This window comes from Natator depressus, chromosome 28, assembly GCF_965152275.1.
Source record: "Natator depressus isolate rNatDep1 chromosome 28, rNatDep2.hap1, whole genome shotgun sequence".
NCBI classification, from domain to species: Eukaryota; Metazoa; Chordata; order Testudines; family Cheloniidae; genus Natator; species Natator depressus.
The window spans coordinates 6,173,612-6,187,198 of NC_134261.1; the positions used below are offsets into that span (position 1 = coordinate 6,173,612).

At 48.6% G+C, this 13,587-nt stretch overlaps 1 protein-coding gene across 4 annotated transcripts in view; it reads right to left on the reverse strand.

Moving 5' to 3' along the window:
• The window catches only part of LOC141978970 (uncharacterized), a 36,042-nt gene that overhangs the window by 15,223 nt on the left and 7,232 nt on the right, over positions 1-13,587 (reverse strand). For 2 of the 4 annotated variants that reach the window (XM_074941399.1, XM_074941398.1), the window contains exons 2-4: positions 11,103-11,191; positions 10,288-10,414; positions 387-469 (exon numbers count right to left, since the gene is read on the reverse strand). In XM_074941399.1, the coding sequence (XP_074797500.1) occupies positions 387-469; positions 10,288-10,414; positions 11,103-11,183 (291 nt within the window). In that variant the 5' untranslated portion in view covers positions 11,184-11,191. Of the gene's footprint in view, positions 1-386; positions 470-10,287; positions 10,420-11,102; positions 11,192-13,587 lie in introns of those variants that run through there. The other 2 variants (XM_074941401.1, XM_074941400.1) reach the window with 2 other exon arrangements.

Sequence of the window (13,587 nt, forward strand, 5' to 3'; positions counted from 1 at the left end):
TATCTGTCCTTGAGTGGTTTAGGTAAAGCACTCAGGTAGCTTAGTTGGGTGTATGGCGCCACCTGCTGTAGTTTTTTGTGTTAACAGGGCCTGGAGAGGCTGGCTGAATCTCCAGCAAAGCAGTGTGAGAAGGACCAGCCCAGCTTGAAGGTTAGAGGGCACAGCGGTTCCCAGAAGTCCCCCAGACTGCACCCCGGGGGTGACAACCCATTACATCCTAAATTACACAAAAGTCTCAGCAGGTTTGTCACATCCTGTCCCCTCCCTTTCTCCACCCTAGATATTTCCTGCCTCTCACCATCTCTAGCAGCTACCACCTTCCTATGCCTGTACTGTTCCTCTCCCTCCAAGCGGAACCCACCATCAGCAACCTGATAATCTCTTACCTGAGACAGCTCCATTGCAGCCATTTCCTTCCCTCTGGGAGAATGGGATGATCTGGAGCAAAACGTAGATGTTATTCTGTAGCCTGACAGGAAGAGAAGGACAATGTGAGAGAATTCAGATGGGGCTTTCGTCCATTCCACATGCCGACTCCCCCCAGGATTTTTCCCTGCTAATGGACATCCTAGGTTCTGCCAAACTGTGAAGCACAGAGTGACCTTATTCCAGTACAGGTCTAGCCCCCTCCCACCAGGGTGTAACCCTCTGAGACTGGGTGAAACCCTCCCAGTAACAGAGTCTCTCTGTTACACTTATCAAGTTTGCGGACAATACCAAGCTGGGAGGGGTTGCAAGTGCTTTGGAGGATAGGACTGAGATTCAAAATGATCTGGAAAAACTGGAGAAATGGTCTGAAGTAAAGAGGATGAAATTCAATAAGGACAAATGCTAAGTACTCCACTTCGGAAGGAACAATCAGTTGCACACATACAAAATGGGAAATGACTGCCTAGGAAGGAGTACTGCAGAAAGGGATCTGGAGGTCATAGTGGATCACAAGCTAAATATAAGTCAACAGTGTAACACTGTTGCAAAAAAAGGAAACATCATTCTGGGATGTATTAGCAAGAGTACTGTAAGCAAGACATGAGAAGTAATTCTTCTGCTCTTCTCCTCACTGCTTAGGCCTCAACTGGAGTATTGTGTCCAGTTCTGGGTGCCACATTTTAGGAAAGATGTAGACAAATTGGAGAAAGTCCAGAGAAGAGCAACAAAAATGATTAAAGGTCTAAAAAACATGACCTATGAGGGAAGATTGAAAAAATTGGGTTTGTTTAGTCTGGAGAAGAGAAGACAGAGGGGACATGATCACAATTTTCAAGTACATAAAAGATTACAAGGAGGAGGGAGAAAAATTGTTCTTCTTAACCTCTGAGGATAGGACAAGAAGCAATGGGCTTAAATTGCAGCAAGGGCAGTTTAGGCTGAATATTAGGAAAAACTTCCTCTCAGAATGTTTAAGCACTGGAATAAATTGCCTATGGAGGCTGTGGAATCTCCATCATTGGGGATTTTTAAGAGCAGGCTGGACAAACACCTGTCAGGGATGGTCTAGATAATACTTGCCTTGAGTGCAGGGGACTGGACTAGATGACCTCTGAAGGTCCCTTCCAGTTCCATCATTCTGTGAACTAAAGGCCAGAGAAGAACGGAATCCAAGGGGTCACTTTGTGGGATTCTCCCTGTCATTTTCTCCAAGGCAGCTGTCTTAAGTTTACATAGTTGTTTGATGCTCCAGCATTTATACAGTCTCTTCTTGGAGTGCCCCCTTTCATGGGCTGGGCCTAGCTTTAGCTTTTGGCAAGAGTGAACCCGGGGGCTCTGTGACTGGGGCTTCTTGCCTCAGCACACCTTGTTTCCTTCTGTGGCTCCCCAGTGAGACCAAATGAGTAGATACTCCTGACAGAGACTGTGAACATAAGAACAGCCCACTGTGTCAGACCAATGGTCCATCTAGCTCAGTGGCTAATGCTAGGTGCTTCAGAGGGAATGAACAGAACAGGTAATCATCAAGTGATCCATCCCCTGTCACCCATTCCCAGCTTCTGGCAAACAGAGGCTAGAAACACCATCCCTGCCCGTGACACTGGCAGATGAGGTGTTAGCTCTTGCACAAAGCCCCCGTATCTTAATTGAACATGGACAAACGCAGAGCTGGAATCAGTCTGGCTCACTTGTGTTAGTATTGTTAAAACATGTATGAGAATTATAAGAATGTGTTTAGTGTTTAGATGTTATTGAATGCTTGTGAGCCGCTGCCTGGGTTAATATCTGACTAGTTGCATTGCTTAGCCTAGGTTAGTCCTAAAGGATATGTAGAGCTTGCTTATTATAGAAGCTTCTATTACCTTTTGAAATTTAAACTGTAACACTTCTACATCTCTATGATGACCTACTTTAACTTTGTAAACAACTCGTTTCCTTTTAAATAAATTTTAATACAGGTTATTACACGACTGGATACAAGTGTTGTTTTGGTTGTGATGTCTAAGATTCAACTGATATAAGTGACTGATCCTTTGGGACTGGGAGTAACCTGAACATTGCTGTGATTCGTGGTGTAAGGCAGTGGTTCTCAACCAGGAGTCTGGGGCCCCCTGGGAGGCCATGAGCGGGTTTCAGGGAGGCTGCCAAGCAAGGCCAGCATTAGACTTGCTGCGGTCGAGAGCAGAAAGTTGAAGTCCCAGTGCATGGGGCTGAAGTCCATGGTCCTTAGCCCCACCACCTGGGGCTGAAGCCAAAGTCTAAGCAATGTAGCTTTATGAGGACTCCTGTGGCATGGGGCCTCATACAGTTGCCCTGCTTGCTACCCCCTAACACCAGCCCTACCTTTTATATTGAGAAAACCAGTCATTGTGGCCCAGGTGGGCGGTGGAGTTTTTATAGCATGTTGGGGAGGACTCAGAAAGAAAAAGTTGAGAACTCCTGGTGTAAGGGACAATCTTTCACAAAGGTGAGCTCACCTACGTGGTGAGATCTATGGGATGACTCAAGGGGACTGTCTGTGATTCCATGTTAATGCTGTTACAGTGCCTGATGCATTTACACTGGATACTTGGTTGGTGAAATCTACATATCGACCTCAAAACCAATCTGGGGTTTGTGCCCTGCTTCTTACCAGTCTGCCTGAGGCTGGTGCTCATGCTCTCGGGTCACTGAAGACAGTGTTAGAGAGACTTATGGGCACAACGCCACCAGCAGCAATTGGCAGCCACGCAGAGCAGACTTCACAGTGGCACCGTGTGGGCCAAATGGTCTATGGACTCAGTCAAGCCCCAGTTCTCCTCCAGTGCACATCAGCATCCCAGCAACCTTCAAGGAGGGTCAAGGCTGCCACTCCCTCAGTGATGATGGATCTCCAGCATAGCATCACCCGCACCCCATGACCCGCCTTATCTCCTGAGACAAACGTGAGTGACAGAGGGTGCACAACGGATCCTGGGAGGGTAGGGAAAGGGAAAACAAAACACACCTTCTGGGGGTCACCCCTCAGGAGATGAAGGTGACAGGCATTGTGATGGCAGTAAAGGGGGAGGGGAGGGAGTGGGAGCAGGAGGGAGCAGCACCCTCAAAGGCAATGCTGCCAGTGAGTCACCCCATCACATCAGGCATGGGGCTGATAGGGGGCCATTCCCTGGGCCTGGGTGCTTGTGAAGGGCTATATAAACCCCACACTGGCATAGAAGGGGTTAAACTGCTGCTTTAGGCTGGACTGGCCCAGCTCCTCCAGGACTGGAGCAGGAGTTAACAGGAGAGACCTACTCGGAGGGGGACAACCCTGGGAAGGCAGCAGTCTATGGAGCATCTCCAGCCCCAAAGAGAGGGCTGGCAGCATTCAGGGCTCTGGCCTTCACTGAGGGAGGGTGGGGATCTCCAGAGCTCAAAGGGGGAGCAGGCTGAAAATTGCCCTGGAGACCCAGTAAACTCTGAAGGGGACTGAGATGCTCCCAGGGCCCCCAGAAGTAAGAGGGGCCCATATCCTGATGGGATCTGTCCACAGTTTCCCCCTCCCCCCGTTTCTTTATTTTCATTCCTTTATTTACTGACAGTCATCTCTTTTGCTGGTACCCAAGAGAGGAAGAAAATGCCCCGAGGTCTCAGCCAGAGGGGGGAGCCCTGACGCACTAGGAGGACATGCCCCTGTAGCACCCCGGGGCAGGGGTCAATTGGACTCACAGAGGTGCACCCCAGAAGGCCTGAGGCCCAGCACTTTGGCACCAGTTTGATGGGTTGGATGGCCTCTCACTGCAGGCTGCAAGAAGTCTGGCACATGGAGTAGATACAGGGTGTCCTGGGGAGCAGGAAGCGGGGCAGCATCCCAGACTGCACACCGAGAAGGGAAATGGAGAGGGGACAAGGGGCACTGCAGAGAACTCAGCCCCCGTCCTGAAGGCCATTGACAGAAAGTTGTCCTCTCCCTGGCCTACGGAGGTCAGACAGTGACACAGAGATCCCTTGGCAAAGGGTCACTTGGTCTTTGCCAGCAGCTCTCACTTGAGACCTGACAAACCCATCACACCAAACATCTCTTGGAGGGTATTTATCCATAGGGGAGAGCATGCGAGGCTGTGATAAAGTGGGGATTTATTCATCTTGTTATGTTGCATGTGAGTCTTACTTTCCTATACTAATCCTGTGTGTACCTCAGTTTCCCAGTGTACTGCACCAATACTTCTGTGGTGGGAACTGGGTGTATGATTTTTGCTGAGGCCCTTGGGGCAGATGAAGCTTCCCAGATGCCTGCACTTTATATAACCGGAGACCCAGGAGAGGGATGTGACCAGGTGACACCTTTTACCCAGGACGCAAGACAAAGAGCCGGAGGAGGAGCAACAGGAGGGTGTCGGGGGTCAGGCTGGTGGAAGCAGGCAGTCTGTATGGGGGGGACTGGAAGAGGGGGAGTCCAGGGTGTCTGGCTGAGGACTCCCAAGATGGACTTGGCTGAAAGTCACTGATTTTTGTGACAAGTATCGGGGGTAGCCGTGTTAGTCTGTAGCCACAAAAACAACAAGGAGTCCCGTGGCACTTTAAAGACTAACAGATTTATTTGAATAAATTTGTTAGTCTTTAAAGTGCCACGGGACTTCCTGTTGTTTTTACTGATTTCTGTGATAGCAAGCTCTGTTCCACGCTGTGTTCCTGTCACCGAATAAACCTTCTGTTTTACCGGCTGGCTGAGAGTCACGCCTGACTGCGGAGTTGGGGTGTAGGGCTCTCTGGCTTCCCCAGGAGCCCCGTCCTGGTGGACTCACTGCGGGAAGCGCATGGTGTGGAAGGGGATGCTCAATGCTCCGAGGTCAGACTCAGGAAGGTCGAAGCTGTGTAAGCTCCTGCCCTGGAGATAGTCTGCTCAGAGAGAGGAGGCTCCCCCAGAGTCCTGACTGGCTTCATACAGAGTAGTTCCAGAGCACTGACCCGGTGACTCTGTGACAGAGGCATTTACAAAAAGCTCATTACTGATTAAGACTCATAACGACTGAGAGGTCAACATATGTGTCGTTTGTAAGGAACAAAGCATTTATATTGAAAATCTACTTTATGGACTTGGAATGGAAAATCAATCACCGAGAGGTAATGGGCCCCAGGACTGGCCCATCCACCCAAGAGGGAGCAGCCACCAATGTTCCCTCTAAATTTTTCCATCCATGTGCGGAATGAATTTTGTTATGTGCTCCACCAATATTGAGGTAATGTGTGGATGTGAGCCACCAGTACAAACAAAAACCCTAGATATGATATATATTTTTTAAACAGTTCATAGGTATGGAAGAAGAAAGAATATTAAAACAAGGGATAATTAACAAGGTGCACTGCTTAAGATGTGTATTTAATATGAAATCAAATAAAAAGAAAATTGACACTGCCCTTGGAGTACATGTATTTTATTATCCTTTCTAACAACTCAAGCTAGTAAACACACCCAAATGTGGCCTACTGAAAACAGCTATAGAAATAAAACACAGTCATGGGCATTAAGCATAAAAAACATGCACCAGAGGCCCAATTTAATAACCTCCTCCTACCACAGACCACTACATCTTCAGGGAAAGCTGCTCTCAAAAAATGAAGCATCTGCCAAAACACTAGCAAGCTACCGACTTTCGCAGTTCACAAAACTATCCCTCTTGCATGCATATTATCTGCGCACACAGCTCAGCTTTAAGATGCTAAACAAATCTATGAGTCAACTAGAAACAGTCATGCTCTCATTGCAAATATTAATACAATATTGTCTGATACTGGAAAGGAGAGTAGAAGGTATTCAACTCAGGCTTATACTATTTCTATGGGATGTCAATTCTTAATTGGATGAATACTGCACGCACGGAACAGTAAAAATAAGTAATAAAGCAACACAGACAGCAAACAAAACCCCAAACAAACAAACGACAACACTGAAAATATGAAGGGAAGTAAAACATCAACTGGCTGGTGATGGGTATTTTAAATGAGTGTTTAGGACCCACGCTGTGCAAGTGCAACAGAGCCCTGTAGAAACAGGCAAAGTTCTCCTGTTTTCACATTGTGTGTGTGTGTGTGTGTGTGTGTGTGTGACCAACTCAAAAACTTCAGAGTAGAAGCCCTGGAGCACATTAACACATGGCTTTGGAGTTTGCAGACAGATTCCTGCTTCAAAGAGCTTGCAAATAAGGTCTTCATCCTACAAAATACCTAGCACCACACCTAGTGCTTTGCTACTTCCGAGTCAATGGGAGTACTCGGAAGAGCCGGAACACCACCAGATAGCAAAGATCAGGCCTTAATGGTTTCCAATACCTCTCCCTAAACAAATTCTAAAACTTAATGGAAATCACTTGTCTGGAATCCAATTCTAATTGAAAGGCCAAACAAATAAAACTGGAAGAACTTTACCATGGATGCTGCTTAATTATCTACCATGTATTAATTAGTAACAGGATATTTTTAAAAGAATCATTAAGATCACAGTTTTCAGATACCTACAACACGCCAAAAGAATTATGTTGTTAAAAGAATCCTTAAAGAAAAGGAGTACTTGTGGCACCTTAGAGACTAACCAATTTATTTGAGCATGAGCTTTCGTGAGCTACAGCTCACTTCATCGGATGCATCCGATGAAGTGAGCTGTAGCTCACGAAAGCTTATGCTCAAATAAATTGGTTAGTCTCTAAGGTGTCACAAGTACTCCTTTTCTTTTTGCGAATACAGACTAACACGGCTGTTACTCTGAAAAGAATCCTTGTCTCTCTTACCTTAAGCCATCTATAAGGTGCCACAGGACTCTCTGCTGCTTTTACAGATCCAGACTAACATGGCTACCCCTCTGATACTTGACACCATGCAAGGCACTGCATTTAGCCGTAAGAAGTGGAAATCCATCAACCTCATGAAGAAACTTGCACAAGTACAGACAGATATCATCTTTCTTTCCAAATGCAAACGGATGGACATCATACCAAATCTACACACTAAACAGACCACAGTGAGAGATTATGCCATACTCTATCAAAGAAACTGAGGAACCACCTGATCAGCATCCTATACAGCAAACAGGAAAACATCAAAAAAGAGCTCTCCAACCTGGAGACTCTCATAAATAACCAACCTTCCATACAAACAGACTTTATTAAAATAAGACAGGAGATCAGGAGATCTACATTACACACGTCACCTCTCTACAAAGGAAAAAGGACTGTAAGCTGTCTAAAATCCTACCTGCTACATGGGGCCACAACAGTGGTACCCCGAACTCACCCAGCAATATTGTCAATCTATCCAGCTACACACACAGCCCGGCAGAAGAGTCTGTCCTATCTCAGGGACTCTCTTTCTGCCCTGCCACCCCCACAAACATGATACAGTTCTGCGGTGATCTGAAAGCCTACTTTCGCCGTCTCCAACTCAAAGAATACTTTCAAGATAACGCTGAACAGCACCCTGATACACAGATACCCTCCCACCAACAGCACAAGAAGAACTCCACATGGACTCCTCCTGAGGGTCGAAATGATAGCCTGGACCTCTACACAGAATGCTTCCGCCGACGTGCACAGGCAGAAATTCTGGAAAAACAACACCGCTTGCCTCATAATCTAAGTCGTGCAGAATGCAAGGCCATCCACAGCCTTAGAAACAACCCTGACATTATAATCAAAGAGGCTGATAAAGGAGGTGCTGTTGTCACATGAACAGGTCTGACTACCAAAAGGAGGCTGCTAGATAACTCTCCAATACCAAATTCTGCAGGCCACTTTCCTCAGATCCCACTGAGGAATACACTAAGAAACTGCACCATCTACTCAGGACACTCCCTACACTAACACAGGAACAAATCGACATACCCTTAGAGCCCCAACCAGGGTTATGCTATCTATTACCCAAGATCCTCAAACCCGGAAACCCTGGGCGCCCCATCATCTCGGGCATTGGCACTCTCACTGAAGGACTGTCCGGATATGTGGACTCTCTACTCAGACCCTATGCCACCAGCACTCCCAGCTATCTCAGTGACACCACTGATTTCCTGAGAAAACTTACAATGCACTGGTGATCTTCTAAAAAACACCATCCTAGCCACCATGGACGTAGAGGCTCCCTACGCAAACATCCCCCACACAGATGGAATACAAGCTGTCAGGAACAGTATCCCTGATGATGCCACAGCACAACTGGTTGCTGAGCCCTGTAACGTTATCCTCACGCACAATTATTTCAAATTTGGTAACAATATATTCCTCCAGACCAGTGGCTCCGCTATGGGCACCCGCATGGCCCCACAATATGCCAACATTTTTATGGCTGACCTGGAACAACGCTTCCTCAGCTCTCATCCACTCGCGCCCCTTCTCTACCTATGTTACATTGATGACATCTTCATCATCTGGACCCATGAGAAGGAAACCCTGGAAGAATTCCACCATGATTTCAACAGCTTCCACCCCACCATCAGCCTCAGCCTGGACCAATCTACAAGGGAGGTCCACTTCCTAGACACCACGGTGCAAATAAGTGACTGTCACGTTAACACCACCCTATACCAAAAACCCACTGACTGCTATGCCTACCTTCATGCCTCCAGCTTCCATCCCGGACACACCACACGATCCACTGTCTACAGCCAAGCACTGAGGTACAACCGCATTTGCTCCAACCCCTCAGACAGAGACCAACACCTACAAGATCTTCACCAAGCATTCTCAAAACTACTATACCCACATGAGGAAATAAGGAAACAGATCAACAGAGCCAGACGTGTACCCAGAAGCCTCCTGCTGCGAGACAAGCCCAAGAAAGAAACCAACAGAACTCCACTGGCCATCACATACAGTCCTCAGCTAAAACCTCTCCAACACATCATCAGTGATCTACAACCCATCCTGGAAAACAATCCCTCACTTTCACAGGCCTTGGGAGGCAGGCCAGCCCTCGCCCACAGACAACTCGCCAATCTGAAGCATATTCTCACCAGCAACTACACACCGCACCACAGTAACTCTAACTCAGGAACCAATCCATGCAACAAACCTCGATGCCAACTCTGCCCACATATCTACACCAGCGACACTATCACAGGACCTAACCAGATCCACCACACCATCACCGGCTCATTCACCTGCACGTCCACCAATGTTATATACACCATCATGTACCAGCAATGCCCCTCTGCTATGTACATCAGCCAAACTGGACAGTCTCTATGTAAAAGGATAAATGGACACAAATCAGCTATTAGGAATGGCAATATATAAAAACGTGTAGGAGAACACTTCAACCTCCCTGGACACTCAATAGCAGATTTAAAGGTAGCCATCCTGCAGCAAAAACTCTTCAGGACCAGACTTCAAAGAGAAACTGCTGAGCTTCAGTTCATTTGCAAATTTGACACCATCAGCTCAGGATTAAACAAAGACTGTGAATGGCTACTCAACACAAAACCAGTTTCTCCCCTCTTGGTGTTCACACCTCAACTGCTAGAAGAGGGCCTCATCCTCCCTGATTGAGCTAACCTCATTATCCCTAGCCTGATTCTTGCTTGCATATTTATGCCTGCCACCCACAAAAGCTCATGGAATTGGAAAAGGTTCAGAAAAGGACAACAAAAATGATTAGGGGTATGGAACAGTTATGCCAGACCTAACCCCCAGTTTTACTTGAGCGAACAGGAGATATTTGACTCTGCAATACTGCTCCTGTGCTCTGTTCCCAAAGTGTTCTGCAGCAGGGGAGGGTCTCTGGTCGTGTCTCTCTCACTGGCATATGGGGGTGATGCTGAAACAGGACAGAGTAGAGATGGCATTGTAGGGGTGGTGTGAACCTCATCTCTTCAGTTCCCCTTCCAAGAACAGAGGGGACAGGAATCCTTACCCAGTGAGGTCACATTCTCATAGTTCTCCTGCATGACATCCCTGTAGAGGGCTCTCTGAGCGGGGTCCAGCAGAGCCCACTCTTCCCTGGTGAAATACACAGCCACCTCCTCGAAGGTCACCGGCTCCTGAAAGAGCAAGAGTCCAACACTCTGTACCTGTTTCCCCACTCACAGCCCCACTATTTGTGGGGGAGAGGAGCCAATCAAATGGAGCTCTGGGTGCATTGCAGTCAACAGAGTCCCACCCCCACCCCGCTCAGAGCATCCAGGAAACACCAGCGTGAGGGGACGAAGAGAGAGCGCCTCCTCTCTCTCAGCAGATCCATCACACACCTACTAGCCACAGACTGATACAGGAGATGGAGCCCTTAGCAGGGTCCAGGGAGAGCTCCCTGGTCGGAAGCCCAACACCCTCCTCATTGTGAGGAGCTGGATATGAAGGGAGGGGCAGCTCCAATATGCCTGACAGGTGGGCGCCCCCTTCATATCTCACAGCAGTCGCTGGTTAGTCGGATCAGGCTCCAGCACTATGAGTCAGTTTTCCTAGCTCCATCTAGGTGGGTTATTTTCTGTTTCACAAATCAGGGCATTTCCACCTCCGAACCTCATGGGTCTGTTCCTAGAATCTAGGCCACTTATTAAACAACTCCCAGCAGCTTTGCCACCCTCTGTCCTCCTCCCTTTCTCCACCCTGTGCATTTCCTGCTCTGCTCCAACCTCCAAACCAGACGGTGCAAACCTTCCCATCTCCGGCATATTTGCTGTCCCTCTTACTCCTGCAGGAGCCCACCAGCAACCCCCCGATAATCCCTACCTGAACTGGCTCCTCTGCAGCCATTTCTCTTCCCTGTTCCATGGGAGGATGGGATGAGCTGGAGAGAAACATGCACGTCATTCTGCAGCCTGGGAGGGTGAGAAGGGCAGTTGTGGGGGTTTCAGAACAGGCTTCCGTTAATTTCACATCAGAATTCCCCCAGGCCCTTTCCCTGCAGACAGACACCCTAGATTCTGCCATGTTGGAAAAATGCTTGATCTCTTTATTACAGCGCAGACCTGGTTCCTCCTGCCAGGCTAAGCCCACGGAGAGATTTTTAACCTCCCTTCTCCCTCGTCCCCCCTACTCTGTGCACTGGGCATGACAGTGATCCCAGGAGTCTGTAGGGGAAGCCCAGACAGAGCCCCTGGCACAGCACCAGGCACCCTCTAACCCCCTGCCCAGCTTCCCCAAGAGACCCCCACCCCCGCTCTTCTGCAGCCAACAGGCCCCCAGTGATACCCACCTCCAGGACCCATAGCCTCAGGGCTGGGCACATCAGAACCACCCCCTGAAATCCCAAACCTCCAGAACCCACCAACCTGACTAGGGTAACCCCTGCCCAGTCACCTAGAGGCCTCCCCCTTCAGCTCCAGCTGCAATCCCCCCCCCCCCCCCCGAAACAGTGTTGCCTCACAGTGTTTGATAAGTGGATAGAAAGTTATCACCGCCCCCTGCTGGCCATTCAGACAGGCAGAGGGAGCCCTGGGGGATGCTTCTTTAACAGGAGAATGGAAGGCCTGGAGGGCCAAAACAGGTAAGAAATTTCCATGCCCTGTCACCAGCAAATAATGGCCACCATGGATCCACCCCAGAGGTGGCTACATCTTAACACATTGGGAAGCAATCCCTCATATTAAATTAGAAATAGACAACTAGAGAGAAGTGGGGCAAATGTTTAGGGTATTTTATATCAATCTGAGATTTGCAGAGAAACGTGTCACAAACTACGTATTTGATAACATGAGAGAAAAACACCAAGATCTGAGGGGATTTTATATTGCTATTAAATAACTAAAGGGAAAAGGGGGACTGTTTGACTGGATTTTATATGACAGTCCAATACATAAACATAAAGTGACGGTTCCTCCCACTGCCACTATTCACATGGGCAGAAGGGATCCCTTTCAGGAGCTGCTTTAAGAGGGCAAGGGAGAGGGAGCTGGAGCTGGAAGGCTCCCTGGACAAAGAAAGGGGGATGGACAGGTGACTGGCAACTGAGGGCTGGGGGCAACTGTGTTAGGAGTTTGGGGGCAGCAGGTGGGATTGGGAAACGGGGTCCGGGCAGTCTCCATGGGGGACACGTGCAACTCCCTTCCCCACCCTTGCAGAGAACGGGCATCTCATCCCATCCCCACTCCATGGGCAGCCAGGTTTTGGGGAATGACTCCAGGCAACAATTTCCCACCTACACAAGGACAAATCGCTGCAGATAAAACGGGTGGGAAAACCTGCCACATCAGAGAGATTTTAAATTGACATTTGAGAATTATGGAGCGAACAGGACAAAATGGGGGGAGATTAGAGAGCTGATCATTTGGGGGCAAATCTTCCTGGATTTTATAGCCACAGGTGATAATGAGAGAGAAAAGGGGAAAAACTTGAGAGAGAATTTGTATGTGGGAGGAAGTGGCACAAACAGGGAAAGGATCCAATTAACTCACCTCCCCCCTTCCCCTGCCCACCACTTCTCCCCTGGGAATTTCCAAGCTGCACAGACATAGTTCAACCCCTCTCCTCCCGCCCCAATGACCTTCCCCTCCCTGCAACTCCTGCTTCTCCCCTCCCCTCCCTTCCATTCTTGACACCTTCCCCCACACCAAAGGGGACACCCTCTGCCAGTGCCTCACCAGGAGCTTAACTCCCACTCCTCCCCCCAGCCCTGATTTTACCCCTCAGCCCCTCTCCTAATCCTGCCTCCAGCTGCTTGACCCCCTTGACCAGTCAATTTCCGCCCCCTGATCAGACCCTGACCACCCCCCTCCTGTACAACTCAGGCCACAGAATCTCACCCACCCATTCCTGTAACAACCCCCTAACTTATGTCTGAGCTATTGAAGTCCTCAAATCATGGTTTAAAGACTTCAAGGTGCAGAGAATCCTCCAGCAAGTGACCTGTGCCCCACGCTGCAGAAGAAGGCGAAAAACCCCCAGGGCCTCTGCCAATCTGCCCTGGAGGAAAATTCCTTCCTGACCTCAAATACGGCGATCAGCTAAACCCTGAGCACGTGGGCAAGACTCTCCAGCCAGATACCCAGGAAAGAATTCTCTGTAGTAACTCAGATCCCACCCCACCTAACATCCCATCACAGGCCATTGGTTATATCTACCGGTAATAGTCGAAGATCAATTAATTGCCAAAATTAGGCTATCCCATCATATCATCTCCTCCATAAATTTATCATGCTTAGTCTTGAAGCCAGATATGTCTTTTGCCCCCCCGCTTCCCTTGGAAGGCTGTTCCAGAACTTCACTCCTCTGATGG